Here is a 25,109-nt window from a genome sequence, read left to right as displayed (position 1 = left end):
TCACAAAGGAGGCTATTCATGCAGTAACTGTTTTCTGCCAAACCAGTGAAGTACCAAAATTGAGGACAATCTCAAAGGAGACTGTTATTGCATTAACAAAGACCACTGCTGATGGTCGTGCTATATCGGTCAACAAAATTGCAGATCAAGGAGTCAGATTTGCAACTATGGTTATTAGCTACCGAATATTCCATTCTAGCATAATGAATAGTGTACCATCTGCTGCTATGTATTCTACCTACAACATGATGATAGAGGATGAAGCTTATGATTTGTGCGAGGCAATGAGAAGTCAATTGATGCTAAATTTAGAATCAACTAAGAAGGACAATAGTCTAAATTTTAAATATGGTTAACTGTTGATTGGTTTGTTTTTCTACTTTCAAAATTTTATTCCAGGAATTGGTGACATACAATGGTCTAAGGATATACTAGTGACAACCCAAATCAAGAATAGCATTAAGGCTATGAAGAACATATTTCCTATTGCCATGAATAGATATTTTAATGAGTTTCAAAAGAAGATGAGCATGAGATTAAGGTTATCATATGATGTGGTGAAACACTTTGAACAAGACATCTATTTCACTGTAACCACTGACTTTTTCCTTAAGGAGGCAGTTGAACCCAAAGAAAAAGAAATGGAAAAAATGAGCTATGAAGTCAGTTATGACTTACTTTATGCTAACAACCTTTTGGCTTCCTTCTTCTTGTCTGCTGCAATATCATGTTCTAGTTTTGTTACTAGTTTTTTATTAGGTCCTGACTTATTTTTCTTGGTTGTTCTGAGTTTGCAATGTGCCCAAAATTTTGACAATTATAACACTTCATATTTACATTAAATGACGAATTTGAAAAATTGTTGTAGGATACCAGTAGACTTTTCCTACATTCATAACTCCTATGACCTAAATCATTACACTAGTAACATACAACATTCATCTCTCGGATTGCAGCAAAAGAATTTCTACTTTCAAAACCAATAGGGGGATTATTCATCAGTCTACAATCAACAAATCTATGTCCAAACTTATTACACCAATAGAAATAACCATGAAAATTGGATACATACCAGTCGTGCTTATTTGGAACGACACCCCTTTGTCTCACCAGATGTCTTCCTCTCATGCTATTGACTCTGGTAAAGCCTTCATCAACTATCGTGGGTTTTCCTTTATGATTTTCATTCTGGTACAATGTGTGAGCCTTCCAATTTTGAGCATACTGATTCATAGGCTGATTTCTTGTAACCTTAGCATAGGTCTTCTTATTGGTATCTTTGCTAACCATAAAGGTTTGTTTTTATTTGCTTTCACTTGAGGAGCTAAATTATATCTCCTTACCAGATGTGTCTTTTCTATTTGAACTCTATCCTTCTTCAAATCCTAAACCACCGGTATCTTTTGAATGCTTTTGATTTCTCAACATCTTGTCTAAGGCTTCCATGTTGCCCTCATATTTTCTCCTCATCTTCCATTCATCCTTTCTCTTTTCAAGCTCATTTTTAGCCTTACAATCTCTTCTTCTAACTTCTAATGGTCCTTCTCCTTCTTCATCAAATCAAAGGATGTAACTTTGCATATCCTCTTAGCCTCTTCCAACTGGAGTTTAAAATATTATATTATTTGATTGGACTCATCTAGGGATTGCTTCAAAAGTTCTTGTTCCTATGTAGAAGCATGATTGACCTTTTTGAGTTCTCTTCTTGTCTTACTCAACTCCTCAAGAGCACTTATAAGCTCACCTTCTAGGTCCACTTCAGCTTCAATCTCTTCATCTTCCTTAAGAGCCAATAGAGATTTTGAAGTTGAGAAGAGATAATTAAGAGCTAGTGGGAAGAAATTCAAAGTGGTTGGATCTCCTACTATGAAATTTGTAAAGCAACCAGTAAGTAAACTCACTTTACTCGAAAATATTTTGCCAAAAATAAGAAAGTATGGTATTTTGACTGATGTAAAGAGACATTATAACAATTTTGGTGAAGATGAGCAAATGCAAAATTGAAGATACTATTGTTTGGTTTATGAATTAGTACAACAAATATTTGATTAAATTTCAAGGCTTGATTCCTAACTCTTTGTACAATAAATTGGAAGCAAGATGGAAAATTGTTGTAAAGCATGAGAAAGAATTAATTGAATTTTTATTGATGCACTTGCAACTAGAAGCCTCTAGGGAGGATATTTAAGAGATTATTTCTAAGACAAGGCCATTATTTCGTACAAAGAAAAAGTTTACAAGATTATTCGTTGTTGAATCTTAGTCAGTACATGCTACTGTCTGAGCAAATTTTAAAGAACCTTTTGGGACTTATTCCTGAAGAAGAAGAACAACTAGAGAAACTTAAAGGAGAAGATTTCCCTATCAATTTGAACATTAATGACATTATACCAGATGAGATTGTTTTTGTTGATTCAAGCTCTAAGGAAGATCCAATCATTATTCCTGATGATGCGAATATGTTACCAGGAGCTACTTCAACTGGTACAAGTGGAGAGAAAATAGATGCAGAGAAGAAAGATGCAGAAAAGACTGATGAAGAAATGATAGAGCAACCAATGAATGATCAAACATATAATGTACAAACCACTGAGAAAGAGTTGCCGATGATTACACAGATAGAATATGTACAAACCACTACACCACCAGTGAAGGACAAGGAGAAGGAAGAGGAGAAAGCTGAAGAAAAGGGTCAAGAGGAGACAAAACCGAAGATATCAGAGAAAAAAAAAGACCCACTGGAAAAAGATAAAGAGAAACAGAAGGAGGAAGAACAAGAGCAAAAAGTGACACCCTGATCACTCACATCCAAAAGGATCCTTAATGATGAAGAAAATGATACTATGAGTATTCAAGGACCTATAAACATGGACATGCGAAGTCCTACTGAGCTGATGGAGATTGCATCTGCTATGCAATCTAAAGCCCAGAAGAAGATTGTGAAAGCTTAGAGGAAAGAAGCACAAACTATTCAAAGTTCTATTGATATTTTGTCCAATCTATTATCGAAGACTAATAAAGACAATATTCCTAATCCTATTGACAAACCAAAACAACTGGTCACAATAGTAGGAGATCAAATGAAGAGTTTCAAGGAAGCTGCAATTAAGAATGTGGAAAAGGAATATGAGAAGAGGAGAATTGAACAATTGATGAAGGCTATTGATAAAGACAAAGTAGGTTTTGACTATAAACAAGGACCTAATAAAGGAAGCATTATAGATTGGAGGTAAAATCCTTTCCACAATTTCAAAATTTTCATTACTTTGTGATCTTGAGAAGAAAAGGCAAGAAGCTCAATAGGAGATAAAATCTTTGAGTGAATAATTTAATGCCTTGAATGATTCTGCAATCAATTTTAATAGATTAGTTGTTGCACTATAGCAGAAGCTTAAGTTTTATTAAGATGAACATGTTAAAAGGACAACTTCATTGCAAGAGTTATAGACTTTATTAGTCCCTAAGATTGAAATTTTCCAAAGAGGCTACAAGGAGATTGAAGCAATTTTGGCTACACTAGAGATGAACACACTTGATGCCATGGAGGATCTTATATCTTAGATCTAGACATATACTTGAGATCACGTGGACACTTTTGAAGTCTAGTTTTGTAGATGTATTTCATAAGATGACATTGTAAAAAAATTTAAACTCTTATATTTGGTAATGAAAATTTTGATATATATTGCATATATCTTTTCATGTATTTGCTTACCTTTGTCATTGATGTCAAAGGGGGAGTAGTCATATGAGTCAAACTTTTGTGCAAGGGAAGTAGTATATATGTTGTAAATTTTTGTAATAGAATGTGGGGAGTTATGTATTTGGAGTTGGGTCAATTGAGTCATAATTTTTGTAATGTGACACTTAGAATTTTTTTTTCCTAAGTGTTTCCATATATGCCAAAGGGGGAGATTGATGGCTTGATGATGATGATATGATGTAATAGGTTGATTGATGACTTGTTTTATGTTGTAATTGATGGAAACCATGTTTTGTCAGTCATCTAAGTCATTTAGTCCAACTTGTAAAGCCTAACCTGTAGTGGAAACAGTTAAACAATGAATTGGTAAATAGGACAGCAAATTGGTAAACAGTGACAAAGCTATGTTCAAATGACCAATACAAAAGATCGGTGAAGAGTTAAGTGTTGTAGTTTGGATTGTATGTTCATGACATTGGAAGGAGTCTATGATAGGAACCACATTAGCAGATTCAATGGAATGAGTGAGTTATGATGTACTGAGAAGTCACTGTGGAAGAACTATTAACTGATAGAGCAGAGTTGTTTAAGTTGATTAACCAATAGTCTTTTTGTTATATTTTTATGTTGTGCTATGTTTTGCCAACATAAGGAAAGAGCGATGAGAAAGATTGAGTAGATTCAATGTACCTAGGAAATTGTTCCAAAGGTTTTAGTTGACTTAGCAGAGTTGTTTATTGAAGGATGAATATTGTGTGATGATGTATCAAATGAATGATCTAGATTGAGAATTTGATTATGCAGTGAAAGGAGAAGCTTTGTATTGATGTCTAGTCGGTGTTAGAAGCATAATTGAAGTGGATATAATCAAACACAGAGGTCATATAAGCAAACTAGTTAAACCTATTGTACTCTAATAGTTGCAGAAAGATCAAATCCTCTCACAATGTCACTCCTAATAGGGCGTAGTAGGATCCTCATAGGTCTGAAGGTTAAATACATTAACAGGGTCACACATTAACTTGTGTTGTGTAAATCCCATACTTGGGTAGCTCCTAATAGGGTTGGGTCCTAACAAGACAAATTGCAATATCTCTTAACCAAGCCAAGACACTCTTAACCAAGTGTGCTCCTAATAGAGCAGTTGTATGACCTTAACCCATCGGATCTCTATTCTGCAGATAGTTGATCCTTGTGGGTACTAATTCCCACTATGGTTTTTCCCATTTGGGTTTCCACATGAAAAAAATTGTGTTATGTGGTGCATGTTTTATTGGGTGTTAGCTTATGTGGTTATTTTTGTTGCATGCTTGTTAAGTTTCAACTTGATTAAAGTGGTGATCAAATTTATATTGTTTTTGCTTCCACTGATTCACCCCCCCTCTCAATGCCTTATTAGTTTATCAGATGAGTAGTAGTGGAAGATAGGTATGTATGTGATATTAAGAAACAAAGTATGTATGGATTATTGGAGCTACATCTAGAAGATCCTTTTCTCTAGAATGTAGTGTTTTTCTAGTTATGGTTGAGTTCATCCTTTGGTATCAAGTGTTAGTATCAGTTGTGATGGTTGTATTGCTATGTATATGTTTGTATTTCTTTGAATCCTATGCTCTGGAATTAATAGCATTCATATCTTGAAGATGGAAGTCACCATGATTAGAATTCCTGTCTATGGGCTCATGTCTATGGGTCTAACAGACCTATGTTTTGGTAATTGAAGTTTGTGTTCCACAAATTAAGAAAGAGGCGTGTAGAAGATTAGTGAAGGCTAACTTGGTTATCTATCTTTGATTAAGGCATAATTAAGTATCATGTTGATTTGAGCAATGCATTATTTTGTATAAACCTTTTGTGCTTGGCCGACATATTATCTTAGTGTATGTCCTTACCATTATAGGTATATATGTATATATGTGGATGTGTGTATAAATTATGTGGGATATGTGTGTGGAAGAGAATAATGAAAATGTATGTGAGTGGTAGTGATGTGATGTATGTAAGAGTGAAGGTGTGTAAGTGTGGAAAGTGTGAGTGCAGTTATAGTATTACAATAATCCCTTACCAGATCTAGTGCACATAGCTGTATTGATAGGTTTGAGTAAATGTTGCAAAGATCCCTTATTGGATCTACTATAAGTTACTATTTTTCTAATTAATCTTATCTTGGAACTGACTTCATGCATTTGGAGATGCGATTTTTCATAATTCACTTATATCTTTTGCAGTGAACATTCTGACTGTAAGTTGTGTTGTAATTCGATAATAAGCCACATTTTTATTAGGCGACGAGTCAACCGGTAGTGAGACACCCTTTTGTAAACACCATATAACTAGTTATATTATCTTGAGAGTTAACCCTCTCTGTGGTTTTTCCCATTTGGATTTTTCACATTCATAAATCTAGTGTCTATCTTGTGATTATGTTTTTCCTTTATTCTACATTTCATGGTTCATGTTGGTGGGATTATTTGCTAAGGTTAAAATTAGTGGAAAGTTTCCATTGTTGTGGGAATCCTGATTCACCCCCCTAGGCTCTTAGTATTTTGGTCCATTCAACCATACTTCTAACAAATTTGACATTAATCCTACCATCCTAGCTCATTTAAATGTCTCCATGTTCTTTAGAAAGTGTTTCTTGGGACATTTGAGAAAAATATTATACATTTGTACTTTATGGCTAATTTTGATTGCATTTTTATGACTTGAACATTAAGAGGTGATAAAGATAAATTAAAGTGGACAAAATTTACTCTTCCATCATCCATATTGACATTATTCTATTAAACACACCATAGAACGAAGAGGGGGGTCGATCAATCCGAACACAAAAAATATATTTAAGATCTCATTAAACTTCAAACCATAATTAACTTATTATTGCAATCATGAAATATGAATGCATAAAACACAATAAACACATGAACACTAGATTTACATTGAAAACCCTAAATAGGAAAAAAACCATAGTGAGAATCACACTCACAATATGAATAATTGGTTACAATGTTTTAGGTGTTAGCACCCTAAAAAATCTATAAGGAATTTTGATGCCCAATGAGAAAATTAAAAATTATGTCTTGGAAGGAAGTTTGTAAAATGACCTACTTTTAGTTTAAACCTCACCTTGTTTATATTAATAGTTCAACTATCCTTTCATGGATATTTTTTACTTGTTTGGTGATCTGTTGTCTTCGTCAACCATGACTTAAGTTATATTCTCATGGGTTTCTTATCATATGAGACCGACCCCAATTCCTAGTCCCTCTTTTTCAGCTAGTAACCTTGGTATTTGATTTACCCTAAGTATTTGACCCCACATATTCCATATCCTAGGGACTAATGTTGATTGGAGTCTCTCAATTGTCAGCACACATTGAGGTGGATTTACATAGTTGGTTGAGCCTCTAAGTCTAGTCTAACGTGGAGGTTTAGACATGTCTTTTAAGGTGGCACAAGACTCAATGAATAAAAAGGTGAAGTTTCATTATGTTTTGAGTGATGATTTTGTCACAAGGGTTCCAAGTGTGCATCTTGGATACTTGTTGAACCACTCCAGAGAGTTGTTTAAGTGTTGAGTTTGTTCCATGGGGTGCATGGATTGTGTACTCAGAGCTGAGTGGATTTTGTATTGTAACTTGACGAGTATCTCATCGAAATTATTATGAAGTTATTTTCAAAATGTAACTTGGCACTCATTCAGGGCATCTCTTTCACTTAGGTGAGCTCTGATTAAATAGAGACAAAGTGCCCTGTCAGCTGATGAAAGAGGTCCAACATGTCAAATTGGGGTGTGATGAGATGGTCCTTGTGATTTTATTGTGTCCCAAAATGAAGGACCCAAGTATTGAAGGTGTTGAAACCAAAGACAAGTGTATGTTCAATAAAATTCAAAAGACTAGCATCATTTTCAAACCAAGACTTTCATTGGAAGTCATTGATGCTATTTAGATCGATGGATAAGAATTGATAGGATTGACACAAGGGAGACTAAAAGGGAACATAACGAGGAACATGAACTTTATGACAAGAAAACAAGAGTATCATGACAAATCGCTTGCCCAAAATTAGCTATAGATGGGACAATAGAAAAAACTTGTATGTGACAGACTCGAAGAGTTTAGAATGGAAGTGTGAAAGGGTTACATTAGTACAGGTGGTAGATATTCTTGAGAAAAGAAAAATGAATTCTTAGTTTGGAGATAAAAAAGAAAAAAAATTACTCTTTTGCAAAAAAAAAAAAAGTAGAAAATATTTCTTGCATGCATAGTATTGTCAAGTTTAGCTATTTTTAGAACCTCTATGTTATTCTTAAGTTGATAGCTAGTGGATTGGCAAATAATGGTTATAAAAGTGACCCTTTGTGCTTGTCTATGGCCAATTTTTAGAAATCAAATGATCATATGAAAAGAAGGATTGTGTGTTTGCAAGTTGTATATTCTATGACACCAGGTGGAGGATATTTCAATAAATTTCCTTGTAGCTAAAGGGATATTGGAATTCCAAGGGGTAGTTAAAGGGATGTTGAAAGGTAGTCTCAATTGAGAAAGGCCTTTCAAGAGCTACCCATATTCATTCCTTCACCATCAAATGGTTGAGTGGCAAGGAGAGAAGAGAGGAGACCAATGAGGATAAGAGGTGAAGGGCTTAGATGTAGAGCCTATTAAATTCCAATTGAGTGTTAGATATGGAACCCCTATTCTGATTACAACATTTCTCTTTGCGTTCCTCTTTCTACTTTACTTTCTTTTCCTTGTAGTTCAGTGAGCTCCTCCTCTAGTTTTGAGGATTCTTCCCTTCTAGTGTTGCAAATATCCTCTACTAGCTTGTCTAGCTTGTCTAATATTTTGTGGAGTTCCTCTTGTAATTTAATGATATCTTTAGATACATAGTATATGTTGAATGGTTGAGTTGACCAAAATACTAAGAGGGGGGTTTAATTAGTATTACTAGATAAAATAATTTATTTACTAATATTTAAACCTTAATAATTAATCTCGTCAACATGAATAAGTAATGTGGAACAAATAAAATAACATAACCACAAAATGAACACTATATTTTATACATGGAAAACCCAAATGGAAGAAAACATAGAGAGGTTCAACTCTCAAGATAATATAACTAGTTATATGATGTTTACAAAACGGGTGGCTCACTATCAGATGTCTCACTACCAGATTACAATGTGGCTCACTATAAGAATTCTCACTACAAGAGAAATAAGTGAACTAAGAAAAATTGTATCTCCAAATGTATGAGGTTAATTATAAGGTAAGCTTAGATAACAACACATCAACTCATATCTGATTTAGTGGGGCATCTCTCCAACTTATCCACAACTACTTGCAATAGATCCAGTAAGGGATTACTACATATTGTGCTTGCACCTTTCCACATACACCTTTTCTTTTTATACATACATCATACTCCACTGCATACTACTTACATATTACTACTGCCTTCTTGTCTTCCACTCATACATCTAAATATCCTTAGTATATGTATACCAACAAGCACATGCACCAAGATAATATGTCAACCAAACACAAAAATGTTTATACAATAAAACATTACACATATCAACACATTTCCCGTTAAATTCCTAACCGAAAGAAGAGTAACCAAGTTAGCCTTTAGTAATCTTCTACATGCTTCCTTCTCATGCTTCAAACACACCTCAAATATTGGAACAAAACAAGGGTCTACTGGACCTATAGATATAGACCCATAGGCACAAATTCCAAGAATAAAAACTTTGAACTTCAAGATAGAGATTCCATAGATTTTGGACAATAGAATTCATAGAACATAATAAAATACAAACATTTGAATATCAACAGAACTAATACTGAAACTCGATAAAAACCAAGATAAGCTCGATACAAACTTGATACTAATGGAACTAATACTAAAACTTGATACAAACTCGATAATAATAGAGCTAATACTAGAACTAATAACTTGAGTAGATCATACAAACATAGCTTCTTAGTATTTGTTCAATATTTCTTCTTTGCTCAATATGCTATATCTAGTGCAACTGGATCATTAAGTTGGACATCAATGACAACATTCATGTAAATATAATAATCTCCCCTTTTTTCATTGATGACAAAACATCTCATAAAGAACAATCCCCAAAACATGGTTGTATGAATATTTGCATGTAACTCCCCCTTACTCATATCACTTGAATTTTTCCTTTTACCTTTCTTCTTTTATTTCCCCCCTATTAACATCAAACATAAAGGGGGCATTCAATCAATAAACAAAAAGAATATCAAAATTGTATATCAACCAAAAATATTTCTTAACCTTTCTTCTTCTGAAAAATCTTCTTATATTTCTCCTTAATATCAGGAAGGAGAACATTCCATGAATGCACAACCAATTTGATGCTAATAGATAGGCTTCTGTATTCAACCAACACATCAACAGAATGAGATATACTATCTGGAGTAGATGGAGAAATTTTGAGAAGTGTTCCAATTTAGCCTAAAAAATGCCTAAAAAATCTCCTTAACTTTCTAGAAAATTCTCACATAATCTTCCTTCTCCCTTTGCAAAGATAACAACTTAAGATAATTTACCTTCTTCTTTTTATCACCATCTTTATCACTCAAAAAACTAAATGTCTTACCAATAGAACTGAACTCCTCTTCAACAGATTTAACTTTTGGTTTAATATTTTCCATAGTTGTGGATCACTGTATACTCAGTTCGCATTATCAATACAATATCACATTTCCCTTATACATTTAGCTAAAATTATCTGAGCTTCAATGCATATATTTTCCAGCATGTTGTTAATATTATCTATACTAATAGATTGCTCTTGAGAGGTCTCCAATCAATCTTTAATCAACTTAGATAGAGATTCCAAAAGAGAATCACTAACATTTTCAATTTTAAGATTGTTCCAGAGCATGTGATTTATTAAAGATCTCTCTATTTTGTCTGACTCAAAAACATTAATCCACATTTCTCTAATCTTCTTTCTTCCATATTCAGCAACAAGGATTTTTAGCAAATCTAAAGTCTCATCTTCATCTAACTTATTTCCTTCTTGCTCTGCAATGGTCAACTTTTCTTCTACCATAGGGGAATCTGGATCAATAGTATCTATGATATCTTTCTTCTTTTGACCCTTCTTCTTCTTCTTAGGTTCTAAAGAAATAGAGGAAATCACATATGTCCTCTTTCTCTTCATAGAGGCTAATCTCTCCTTAGCTGAAATGATAATAGGGGTTACCAAATTGATATACCAAACCTCCTGAAATTTCGTAAATAAATTATCACAAGCTTCTTCTTTCTTTTCCAAACCATTTAGATATCCAAAAATATGTCCTACAATCAGGATTTGAGAATCCCACAACATATTTTCTATTAACCATAGGGATTTAAAAAAATACATTGTTAAACGTACAAGTAAAGATCCATATCAAAAAGTGTAGCTTTCATTCTTTTTCATCTTAACATTTTCTAATAACTGATTCCTCAATAATTCACACAAATCATAATATGTGTCTCCCATAACAAACTGATGTGCAACAAATACTACAATGGTTGATGTAGAACCTTTCCCATTTCTGAAGTAAACTTTATAAGTGATTCCATACTACCTTACTATGGGATTGATGATTTTGTCAATCAATAGTACTCTCTGATCTCCTATTACCCTGGTTATGTCTTCAACTTCATTATTCTTCATATTCCTCTTAAACATTACATTCCCTTTGTTTGATAGACCAGTAATAACTGAAATGATATCCTTCAAAATTGGGTAGGGTTTATCTAATATGATGCAATCATTTTATACTCAACTTAGGATAAGCTTGATCCAATCTTCATTATCAAATCAAGGGAATACACTCCACAAATTCAATCCTTTCTGACCTAACTCCTTAACCTTTTGCAAATATACTTCACTTAAACTACTTTCCATCATTTTAATCTTTTCATGATTGAATTCATCTAATCGTACCTTTTCCAAAATCTAAAAATATCCACTACTCAATTCTCTAACGATAATATTTGATTCCATGATTACTTACTCTACTTCTGCTATTTCTCTTGAGCTACACTCTTTCTCTTCAAACAATTTTTTTTTCATAGTGAATAAATAAATCTCAAGGTTTGATGCTTATCTTACTAATCAATCCTAGGATTTTCTCACCACAAAAAGTCTTGTCGATGTCAACATCATCACCAAAATTCTAGATTGCATATGCAACATAGTCATGCCAAATCCCCATCACAAACTAATTCATAGAGGAGGAATGAAATATTTTCTTGATCTCTCCCTAAGACATAGCAATAAGCTCAATTACCAGAGGAAGAGGTGGTGCATGCACTAGATTCCAATACACCAATCTCTCTTTCATTCTTTACCTCCTTCCCTCTCCAAACCATGACTTGCATTTTATTTTATTCACCAAGATCGACCACATTCTTCTGCATAGAATTCTCTATGCCAACCTCATTTGTACACTTATTAGCACAATGTCTTAATTGTTTGCATTTATGACATTTGATGTTCCTCTACACTAAATTTGTTGAATGTGTTCTAGATCTACATGGATTATCTTTGTGACCATAACCATTTCATAGATGACAATATCCATGAAAGTTACTTTTCATCCTATTCATTCTAATTTTATAATGATTCTTTCGTAGCATGATTCTTGTAGTAATTTTCTTTGTGACCAAAATTCTTGCAATTGTAACATTGAATGATTCTACAATCTACAACCTTATGACCAAATTTATTGCATTAAAAATAATAACCATTAAATGATGGATACCTTTGTGCATTCAGTTGATTAACTGGTGGTCTTCTTGCAGTAGATCTTTGATTCTAGATTTTTTTAATATTTTTAGGTTTCTTTTCTGCTTCTACCTTAACTTCCTTGCCTCTATCTTTGTCACTCTAAATTGAATATTCTGTGATTTGAAATCCTAATCCCTTCTTGTCTATATGAGATTTTTGCATGTTACTAAATTCTTCAAAACATTTGTTTCTTTCAATAACTTTAGTTTCTATCTTCGGCTTCTTCATTTCCTACTCTAGCTTCTCATATTCTTCAGTCTTCAACTTAATTGAATCTTTCAGAGTTTCTTCCACTTTGTTCTTTTCCTAAATTTTCAGCATCAGATCTTTTATGGTTTAATTCACCTACCTTAACTAATTATTATCTTCCTTATGTCTCAACTTGAACTTCTATATTTGTTCTCTTAGCTTCTGCACACATTCATTTTCTACCTTCACATTTTCTTTCAAATTTTTAATTTTAGATTCCACTCTATCCAAATGTTAAAGAGTCATCTTCAATTCTTCATCTAGATGATATTCTTCAGTCATATTCATTAGTGTTATGATTCAACCAACAAGGATCTCCCTTAAGAGGTTAAGCTACTAAACAATGGACCAAGCTTTGATATCAAGTGTTGAATGGTTGAATGGATTGGAATACTGAGAGGGAAGGTAAATCAATATTCCTACAACAAATCAAACATTTACAAATATATAAACCTTAGAAATTAATCTCATCAAAATTAATTAGTAATGTGGAACAAATAAACAACATAACCACAAAATGATCACTGCATTTTATACATAGAAAACCCAAATGGGAAAAAATTTGAAGAGGGTTTACTCTCAAGATAATATAGCTAGTTATATGGTGTTTACAAAAGGGTTGGCTCATTGCTAGATTACCATACAACTCACTTCCAGAATTCTCACTACAAGAGAAATAAATGAATTGAGGAAAATTGCATCTCCAAATGCATGAGGTCAATTCCAAGGTAAGCTCAACTAACAATATAGTAACACACAACTGATCCAATAAAGGATCTCTCCAACCTATCTACAACTACTTGCAACAGATCCAGTAAGGGATTACTACAATATTGCACTTGTACCTTTGCAGACACACCTTCATTATTACACATACATCATACTCCATTGCACATTGCTTCTATTATGCTACTGCCTTCTTGTCTGCCACTCATACATCCACACACACATTGTATATATATATATATATATATATATATATATATATATATATATATATATATATATATATATATATATATATATATATATATATATATATATATATATATATATATATGTGTGTATGTATGTATGTATGTATGTGTGTGTGTGTGTGTGTGTGTGTGTGTGTGTGTGTCTATATATATATATATATGTGTATACATATATGTGTATATATGTGTATACATATATGTATATATATGTATATGTGTATACATATATGTATATATATATGTATATGTGTATACATATATGTATATATATATATATATATATGTGTGTGTATATATACCAATAAGAACATACACTAAGATAATATGTTAGACAAACACAAAAATGTTTATACAACAAATCATTGAATAGATAAAGTCTTGACCAAAAACAATGTATCCAAGTTGTCCTTCACTAATTTTCTATAGGATTCCTTTACACACTTCAAACATGCCTCAAATATGAGAACAGAATAAGGATCCATAGACTGACTGATAAACTTTATAAGGCACTGAGAGGGGGGGGGGGGGGGTGAATTAGTGCAAGCAAAAACTTAATAAATCAGAATACACCTCTTTTCAACTTGAAAATCAATAAGTATGCAAAAATATAATCACATATGAAAACACCAAATTAAGCATGCAAACCACAACACAATGATTTTTACGTGGAAACCCAAATGGGAAAAAGCATAGTGGGAATTAGTACCCACAAGGATCAATTATTTGTAGTATAGACATCTGATCGTTTAAGGTCATACAATACCTTGTTAGGGGCACACCCAGTTAAGAGTGTCTCAACCAAGTTAAGAGTCATTCCAATAATGCCTATTAGGACCCAACTCTGTTAGGAGCTACCTTGCTAGAGGATTTTAAAAACACAAGATAATGTGTCACCCTGTTAAATTATTTAACCTTCATACCTATTATGATCCTACTACACTCTATTAGGAGTGACCTTGTGAGAGGATTTTCTTGCTGCAATTGCTAGGGAATAAATTTTTTTACTGATTTGTTGTTAGCACCTCTGTACTTAATAAGATCCACTTCAGATCTACTACAATCACTGACTAAACATCAAAACCTAACTTCTTCCACCACATGATCAAATTCTTATTCATCATTCATGAATTCATAAAATATTCATCTCCTTATAATAAACTCAGTTAAGCCGGCTAAGTACCTTGGAACAATTCCATAGGTACATTGAATTTGGTTTCCTTACACAACACACTTCCCTTATGTCATAAAAACATCACATAACTTAAAAATATAACATTTAATCTACCAGTGACTGATCAAACTATCACTGCATTATTGGTTCTTTGTTCTTTGTTCTTTGTGTCTGTCCCTATTCTACCAATCATAATTTGATCAATCATTGAATCTGTTGATGCAGTTGCAAACATAAACTCATCCCAATGTCATAAACATGTGTTCCAAACTGGAAAACTTAACTCCTCACCAATCTTTCGTACCAGTTGTCTGTTCATGTTTATCGATTCAGTTTACCTTGCAGTCAACTGACTCCACTACTGTTTAGGATTTACCAGTGAGTCTAAATGAAACTGATTACTAACAAAACATGGTTGCCATCTATGATGACACAAATAAAGTCATCACTCAACCCTTTATAACAAAATCATCATCATCAAGCCAACAATCTTCCCCTTTGGGATCGATGGCAACACGTAGGAAATTTTTTGTCGAAGTGTCACATGACAAAAATGAATCAACCCAAACTCCCCCTTAGCAATTACATGCTATTAAAAAAATTACACTATTCTCCTCTACAAAATTTTGACCGTATAATACTCCCCCTTTGACAACAATGACAAAGGTAAGCAAATACATAAAAAATATGAATACAATATACATCAGAATTTACATTACCAAATATATATAGAAGTTCAACAATTTTTACAATGTCATCTTAAGAAATACATCTGCAAAATTAGACTTTAAAAGTTTCAAATCATTCCCATTTCTCCAGAAGTGTCCCTGTGATCTCAATATGTGTCCTGATCTGATATGCAAGCTCCTCTATTACATCAAGTGTGCTCATCTCTAGTGTACGCAAAATTGCCTCTATTTTTTTATAACCTCTCTGCAAAATTTGTAACTTGGGGACTAAATGAGTCTATAACTACTGCAATGATGATGTCATCTTTACTTTTTCAGCCTCATATGCTTTAAGCTTCTGTTGTATACATATAATTGATCTACTAGAAATAGTTGTTGAATCATTTAGAGGATCAAATGATTGACTCAAAACTTTCAGCTCTTGTTGCTCTTCCTTTCTCTTCTTATCAATATCATCAAGGAATAATGAGAAGTTGAAAATAGTAGAAATAATTTTACCTCCATTTTTCAAGGCTTCTGTAATTAGGTTCATGTTTACAGTAAGACCTACTCTATCTTTATCAATATCCTTCATCAATTCCTCAATTCTCCTCTTTTCATATTCCTTTTCCACATTCTTAACAACAACCTCTTCAAGACTCTTCATCTGTTCTCCTGCTGATGTGACCGAGTGTTCTAGTTTCTCAATATGAGTTGCAAGACTGTCAGTATTAGTCTCCAATGACAGACTAGAAAATATTTCAAGTGCAGTCTGAATTGTTTGTGCTTCTTTGTTTTAATTTTTTCATAATTTTCTTCTGTTCTTTAAATTACATATTAGATGTAATCTCCATCAACTCAGTAGGACTCATCATATCTATATTAATAGGACCTTGAATTCTCATAGTGTCATCCTCTTCATCATCATCAAAAATCTTCTTTAAAGTGGATGACCGGGGGCTTACTTTCTACTCATGTTCTTCTTCTTGCTTCTCTTCTTGTTTTTGCTTCTCATCTATCTTTACTAGTGGATCTTTAGTTTTCTTAGCATTTATATTCACTGGTTGCTCAACATCTATGTGCACACTCTCTCAAGCATCTTTTTGCACCTCTTCACCTTTCTCTAGTGGCTCAGTTACATGTACATCATCAACTTGTGTACTGTCTATCTTTTTAGTCATCACATCATTTGTACTAGTTGGATTCACTTCTAGTAACACTATCTCTTCATCGGTGATAATGATTGGTTCTTTCTTAGTATATATCAACTGGTGTGTCATCAAATACAATTTCATTCGGTATGATATCATTAATATTCAAGGTATTAGGGAGATCTTCTCCCTTAATTGTCTCTAGTTCCTCTTCTTCAGGTACTAACCCTAAAAAATTCTTCAAGATTTCTTCAGTCTCATCTTAGACAGATTGTGACTCACCGACAAGCAATATAGTTAGCATATTCTTTGTCCTAAACAATTATTTTGAATTATAAAGAATATTCTGTATATCCTCCTTAAAGGTTTTTGGTTGCAAATGAATAAGAACAAATTCAACTGTTTCTTTATCCTACCTTATTGTTGCCTACCATCTAGCTTCTAGTCTACTGTACAAAGAGTCAGGTATATGGCCTTGCAATTGAATCAGAGCTTTACTATAGTTATTCATCAACCAAATAAATACAAGGATATCCAAGTGTTAATGTAATCACATGATCAATCATCATAAAATCCATCATGAAATCATAATTCAAAATATAATTTAATATTCCTTTATGTAGCTTGCTATAGTTTAGATTCAAATCTCTTGTTGAATTGGAATAATTACTCTTTGAATGAAACTTGTAGATGAAATGAATTAGGATATGTCTTATATAGGGATCTCAAAATAAAATCACCTTTTTTCCGACTTAAAATTATCATATTTTTACATCAAGGATAGTTTAGGAAATGGCAAGATTGATATATTATCCTCTTAAAATTCTAGCCAAAAAGTGTCATACAATGTTGGTCCATCTGACCTTGTTTTGAACAAATTAGGCCCACATGGCTCCATTGCTTATCCCCAAATGATGGTGTCTCGCAATATGTCCAAGTGAGAACACCTAATGGTTCTATAGGTGCTAGAACTAGAGGCTTAGGTAATGGAATACCACGATTAAGAAAAAATTGCTACATTTATTTAATATTAAAATGGACTCAATCATCTACTATATGATTTTTATTCATATTTGATATCGAGATTTCATTTTCTATGTATAATGTTTTGAATTGAACTCCTTTAATTATGTGTCCAATTTCACACTCACAATACTCATTTAGTTTTCCTATCCCACTAAGTATTTTAGGACCATTTATTGCCTTGAATTAATCCTCAACTCAAGAGTATGAGCCTTATCCTACTTTAAAACTTCAGAACGTTTCTCTCTTGGCCCTTACATTACTGTGCCCTTTATTATTAGCCTGATATATCAAGATTAACATCTATAGTAGTTCATGTAACATAATGTAGTGTAACTAGATTTATTCGAGATACTCTTAATAAAAAATCTTACACAATCATGACATATTTTCATCTTTATCTACATAATTTTCCTTCAATAAGTATGGTTTCTACTAATCCATTTAGTATTTTTATAAATATATTTCTTCATATCTATTTTTTTATAGATTTCACTGGCACATAAGATCTTTTGAATAGTTAGATACCTAAATTAAACATACATAGATAGTAAACTCACTAAAGCAGTCAAACTCTCATATTGAATTGATATTTTTGTAGCATGGTGGCAAATGTATGCTCTAAGGTAAACACAATTATGAAGAAATATTCAAAGTAGAATGGTATAAATAGTAGATGAGACTCAGCAATGATTTTATAACTCTAATAAATTATAGGTCAACAAAATATTTTTTCAATTCAACTTGATCATCAAATTACTAGTTTTTTTTCCTATAGAAATTTTAATTTGCAGTGACCCTTGGGATGAAATTTTAAGATGAAATACATTAATTTTTTTTTAATTTTCTTTTTTGAATGAGAATTATTTCTATGTGAAAATTCCTATGATCTAATCATAACTTAGGAAATTAATAATAAAGGCATTTTGTGTTAAATACAATGGAGCTACTTTTCAATGATTACTAGGGAAATATAAAAGCCTCTTAGTACAATGAATTAGGGAAATAACATGTCTATGATGTATGATTATAATTCTCATTCATTTTTAATGAGGCTCGATTGAGTTAACTTATTTGGGAAGAGATAAATATGGCCTTTACTAAACAAAGGTGCCACATAAGTACTTACAAATTAAAAAATGATGAGAAAGTGGTAACACGTGTATGTCAAGAAAAGCCACAAACATATCATTATTGAGTACTTATGTGAGGGAAAATATTTATTCATATTATCTCAAGTAAAATTATTAACTGTTATGAAATTTTTTGGTGCAAAGATATGTATAGAAAACAATAACCACTAAACATAGATTAACATGGGGAAAATGGTAAAATTTACCTAGGAATAAACCATAGGTAAAGATCTTTTGTCATATATTCCATAGGAATTTTTTTTCATAGTAATAGAAATCTTGAAAAAGTGTCCACAAAACATGAGTTCATATAGAATATGAAATCCAAATTCTATTATCCTAATTGAAGACAACTTTTCAAACATAAAAATTATGAATTCTTCAACTACATGTTAGACAAATGTCAAAATGTTAAAAAATAATGCGACCCCCAAAAAAATTCATTGAACTATAATGGTATCCAATGTTGACTATTCGTCAAAACTAAAATAATACTATAGGTACCTACTATTGACTCTTTGTCACTACTAGAATAACATTAGAGGTATCCACACTTAGCCATTTGTCAGTACTAGAATAACACTAGAATTTTCTTCGTAATCTGATATTAACTTGGTGTAATATTACACTTAGGATCAATAATAACATCCTTAGCAATGTAAAATATTTAAACCAATAACCCACCTTTCTATATGTAAGATAACAGGAGAGATATATGATTTCTCACAATGATGACATATTAAGTACCTATGTACAATAATAATGACAAAAACATAAACCATGAAAATCCCGAAAGAATGAGATATGAAAAGATAATAGTTATCCCATATGTTTCATGCCTTAAACACCAGTGAATAAATAATGATATAATAGGCTAATGAAGATCTATTCTCCATGAAAAATTCATTCATTCTAAAAGAACTACATGTAGAAGGCACTCTCAACCCACAAAAAAAACATAGGAATAAGTAACAAGATATAACTCTCTAGCGCAATGTCTCAAAACCATGTGAAAATGAATGTTCATTGGGTCATAAAGAATTGCTGTATCTACGTGGAATCTAAGTACATACCATCTAGCTAGAATGCTCATCCCATATTATGTCTTTCTATGAATAATGTTTGGAATCCCTTAGAGAAGCATCTAAACATAATGTAGGATCAATAGGTGAAAACAGAATGTTAGTGCAAATCACGTGACTAAATTGCACATTGCATAATATGTCTTGCTACATGAAGAGTACATAGGGTGAATGCTGCTCTCGCATAGGACCAAACTATTCCTAAGGTCAGAATCTTGCAGCTGATAAATGCAGTGCGTGAGTTGCCTTCTAAATTTTTTCGATGCAAGACCCTACAACTCGAAACGAGCTATGCTTTGTCCAGTCTTTCTTCAACTCTTCAAAGGTTGTAGCCATGGTGGACACCGGAGCGACTCATAACTACATTGATGCCAAGAAAGCGAAGTCGCTTAATTTGCCAATGAAGGAGGGTACGAGATCCTTCAAGTCTATGAATTGTCCAACTCAGGAATGTGTTGGGGATGTTCATGAAGCCGTTATGTGGGTTGGTGCATGGCAAGGCCCGATCGACTTAGTTGCCTTATTAGTCTTGCTATGAGGTAGTTCTTGTATCATGGTGATAACCCTCATTATATAATATATTCATATTATATTTTTCTGTCTCAATAAGTGATTAAGATACCAGAGGCATTGAAATCTGATTATATGTTTAGTTACTATAAGACACATCCAATAAAATATTCACATAGATGGTGTGTATACAAATCAATGTAGATGTTGCGTCAGGAAGATAATTCTCTACTAGAGGTTCATGATCCTCCATAAAAATACGTAATTTTGGTCATGGAAGTGATTAGACAATCAATATGCTCTATGTTATGTAGAATTAAAAAACCATGTTTATTATATATATTGAACCACTTTCCATGGTCATTCATATGATACTAGACTCAAAAGACATTCTCTATAATTTATGAAAAGTATTTTCAATCCTCGCACATAAACCAATCAATATATTAGCAAGATGAATTACAATCACCTCCAAAAGATATTCTTGTGTATTATCCTATCACATCTATGAGTATTAGCTAACCAGAATATATTAGATAGAATTAACACATGCCTTACGTTAATGATCACATCATTCTTCAATATGTACTCGACAAAATTAAAACAAAAAGAAAAATAAGAAACACATATACTTATTTATTTGATAAAAACATTTCCTGCTATATGATATACACATTAAATTTAGTTCTATCTCATCTCCGTTGAACTATAACGATATGAAATCAAAATTTGAATGTGATAAATAAGTTCTCATAGTTCTAGGCAGTTCAAAAAAAGAATGAAATGTTTTTCATCGGATTCATGAGAAAAAGATAGAGAAGGGAAAACGTTTTGAACTCTACCCGGAGTGTCTATCACATTTATTGTTCGCCCTTCCTTCCATTTGCGTTCTCCTTGTTGGCATAATTCTGTAACAGATTGTTGACCCCCCTTAGCTTTAAAGGCGTTTCTTCCAAGGATGGAATTGGCAGTGGAGCTCTTGCCATTTCCGGTGCGCCCAATTAAAACCAGAGTCGTGGTTGCCATTATTGATTTCACCCAAGAAACTGGCAGCACCCAACATTATGCCTCGTTAAATTCCCCAAAATAATTTTATCTACCATCAACATGAAAAGTTGGAAAGTAACAAAATTCTGAAACAAATCTTTTTCTAAGTTACCAGCTCAGTAGATCTGTTGGCAAAGTCTCCACCAGCAATTTGAATAGAGTTATTGAACTTAAAGAGGCAGAAGCGATGTTTGCGTTAGAAATAAGCCACGCTGGGGTACAACGAATAAATTTGCAAAAGCTGAGACAAAATAAAGGATATGTTCGAAAGGAAAGATGGCAAATTAATGGCCACCATAGTGCGGTGGTATCGATTCGGATGTTAAGATTTCTAAAAATGTATATGATTCAAAGATGAGATGCCACTCCCACTGATTTTAATAATGTGGGCAGCAGAATTTTTTCTTTCGCTATTACGAAGAAATGGGTTGGATGCTTTTCGAACATTAAGACTCATTAATTGTTAGCTTGTTATTGGAATCAACGAGCATAATCATAGCATATATCTTTTTGTTCTTTACACCTTTCTTCAATTGTTAAGAGTTGTGAAATTCTTCTGCAATCTTTTGTTTGTATCTATAGTCTCTTCTTCATTTTTTTTTCTTTCTTGCTAATTGGTTGTTGTTACAGTTGCTACACTTTTCAGCATTAACAATGTCTTTGGTGCATTCGTTTGACTTCCCTCTACTATCTCTGGCAGTCTCAAGTTTTCAAACCATCCTGAACCTTCCTCTATCTTCACAACCTGTAAATGTCTTAATTTCCTATTACTCAAAACACTTGTTATTGCTTTTGAACATTTAAATCATTCATGACTTCTATTAATCTTCACATATGAATATTTGTACAACCTTTTGAACATACTTGTGAGCCTCTCCCAAACTAAATCTATTGGTCCATCCACAATCCATTTTTACATCCTATCATAGATTCTTTGTTCCGGACACATTTGTTTAGTGATTTCTTAAACCACAAATTTTACATGGATGCAAATCCCAACACATCTCTTTTGTGTGTCCTCTTCTATTGCAATGAGAACACCAAATACAATGTCTTCCTTCGGCTGACTTGCTTGAATTGATAGTATCACTTTCTTTTATTGTGCCGTATCCAAGGCCCACATACTTTGGCCTCATTAGTGGCTTAATGAGCTCTACGATTCCTTGCCCATACTTTCTGAAACCTTTTCCTTTATGGCCCATTTTTTTTATGATTTTAAAACCAACACTATTTTCAACCATTCTTTGTTATGAATATCATAATCTGTAAAATTTGTATTTTCAAACATACTTTGCCCTTCAGTCTTACATTCATTACCAACAAAAACTTCACACATATTAACTGTTTGATCAAAAGAACAAGACAAATTGTTTGTCCCACATGAGGCTTCACAAACAGATGCTTCAATTTTAAACATTCATTCTCTTTTTTTAGGAACTCTATCTTTTCTTTTAGATTTACATTTTCCTTCTTATTTTCATCAAACAACTTTAGCCTTTTTTCTAACTCTTCATTTTTCTCTTTTAGTTTCTTCAAATTTTTTTCAAGCTCAGCATTCTCATCTAAAAGTTTACGTTTTTCAGCTTCTTTCTCTTTCAAAAGTGATATCATTTTAGAACATTTTTTCTTACATTCTTTCATTTTTTCTGTGAAATCATTTGTTTTCTCTTTCCTTATTTTATTAGCTTTTTCTATTGAAAAAAAATAAAAAATGAACTTACCTTATTCAGACACGTGCTTTTATAATGTGAATTTCCTTTTTATAACAATTTGACCTGCCTTCACTCTTCCTTGACATCCCTTTAATTTTCTAGCCAATCCTCTAATAGCTACTATTATAACTCTCACTTGATCTTCACCTTTATGGGTCTAGCTTCTACTATAGACAATGACAACCTTCACTTCTTCTCTAGACAATCATGAACCCTTCTTTCTTCTCCTGCTAAAACTCTAACATTGTTCTCACATGGAACCTTCTAACCTTCTCTCTTTCTTTTCTTTGATAGGCAATGATCATTTCTCACATACTAAAGAACAATATATTATGTGTATATATGTGTGTGTATGCATTCTCATGCATACATATATTATAAATCAATGTATACACTATATGTATGTATGTATATACACACACATTCTCTCTGTGTGTGTGTGTGTGTGTGTGTGTGTGCATGCGTGCGCATACATACTTGTATATATATTATATAAACTCTTTAATTCCTAAGCATCTTAAGTAAAAATATTGTTATAAGAAGAAATAAAACATTAAAGTAGAAGACATATTTAAGTAATTAAATATACAAAAATAAAATTTCAACCATTTCACAAATACAAAGTGATTATAAAATTCAAAGTAGATCATAATTGTATAGTTTTAATATTATTTTATATGTTATAATTTCAAATATTTCATAGTGAAGTAAATAAGATATGTTGAGCTATTTAAACAAACAAAAAAACATTTTAATCATTAGTCATCTTATTAAGTAACAATCTTTTCCTTTTTTGTCTCTTTGGGATGGAGGGAAATTTAAATTTTGTGAATGGAGGGAATAGCGCCGCTGGTTTTTCCTCTGGTTCTACAACCTCTGCAGCTCAAGGACAACTTGTCTCTTTGGGATCTATGGGGGATGATGAGGATGGTCGAAAGGATGGGGACCCACGACATCGGGACCCTCCTCTTAGCTTTAAAAATACTAAAGATTCTACAAGGTTGGGTCATGAGATCTTGAAAGCTGAGATGGAAAAGAAGGTTGGAGACAAGGTGGTCAAATCCTGGAATAGTCTCTTTGCAAACAAGCCTACTGGTAAATCTACCTTTCCTTCTGTGGAAGATGTTTCTGATAGAAAGGTAGGAAGATTAGCTATTGTTGTTCTGGACGTGGTCATATATCATAGTATTTCTCTTATGGCATTTTCTCTTGTGGGAAAATTTGTTGGACCCAGACCTAATATTGAAGTTGTTAGGCCTTTTGTGAAAAGAAACTGGAAGGTGAAAGGATAGGTTGATGTTTCAGCCCTATCAAGGGTTTTTTTTGTTTTTTCCTTCTCTTGTGGTGAAGACTTGGAAATGGCTCTGAGCGGAGGACCTTGGATGCTTGGTAAGTCTTCTTTATCTTTAATAAAATGGTCTCCAAAAATGGAGCTCAATGACTCCTTTTTTGAATTTGCTCTGGTCTCGGTGCAGCTCCCTAGTTTGCTGCTTGAATTTTGGTTGGAGGACGTGTTTTTAGGCATTGTTAAATCCTTCGGGGAGCTTGTGGCTATAGATTCTATCAGACTTGTGTGAAAGAGACTGGTGTATGCGAGGATATGCATTAATATCACAGAAATGGACCTTCCTAGCTCTATCGAAATAAATTCCATGTTAGGTAAGTAAGAACAAGTCATAGAGTTTGAATCCCTCCCTTTCGTGTGCCTTGCATGTAAGAAAGATAGACATTGGGCAAAGGCTTTCCCTAGTAACCCAAAGAATTCTTAGAAGAACAATAATCATGTTAAACAGACCTGGAAAGTAAAACTGAACAAAAATGAGGAGGGTAGATCAAAAGGAGGAACCGGA

The 25,109-nt window shown here is 32.9% G+C and overlaps 1 protein-coding gene across 1 annotated transcript in view; it reads right to left on the bottom strand.

Moving 5' to 3' along the window:
• Positions 1–21,806, bottom strand: part of LOC131030652 (immune-associated nucleotide-binding protein 9) — a 138,094-nt gene extending 116,288 nt beyond the window's left edge. The window contains exons 1-2 of the mRNA XM_057961563.2: positions 21,660–21,806; positions 21,343–21,546 (exon numbers count right to left, since the gene is read on the bottom strand). Coding sequence (XP_057817546.1) covers positions 21,343–21,526 — 184 coding nt within the window. The 5' untranslated portion in view covers positions 21,527–21,546; positions 21,660–21,806. The remainder of the gene's footprint in view (positions 1–21,342; positions 21,547–21,659) is intronic.
• Positions 21,807–25,109: the final 3,303 nt, after the last annotated feature.

Source organism: Cryptomeria japonica, chromosome 3, assembly GCF_030272615.1.
Source record: "Cryptomeria japonica chromosome 3, Sugi_1.0, whole genome shotgun sequence".
Taxonomy (NCBI): Eukaryota; Viridiplantae; Streptophyta; class Pinopsida; order Cupressales; family Cupressaceae; genus Cryptomeria; species Cryptomeria japonica.
The sequence above is the reverse complement of the archived record's forward strand: the minus strand, read 5'-3'. Positions and strand labels throughout refer to the sequence as shown.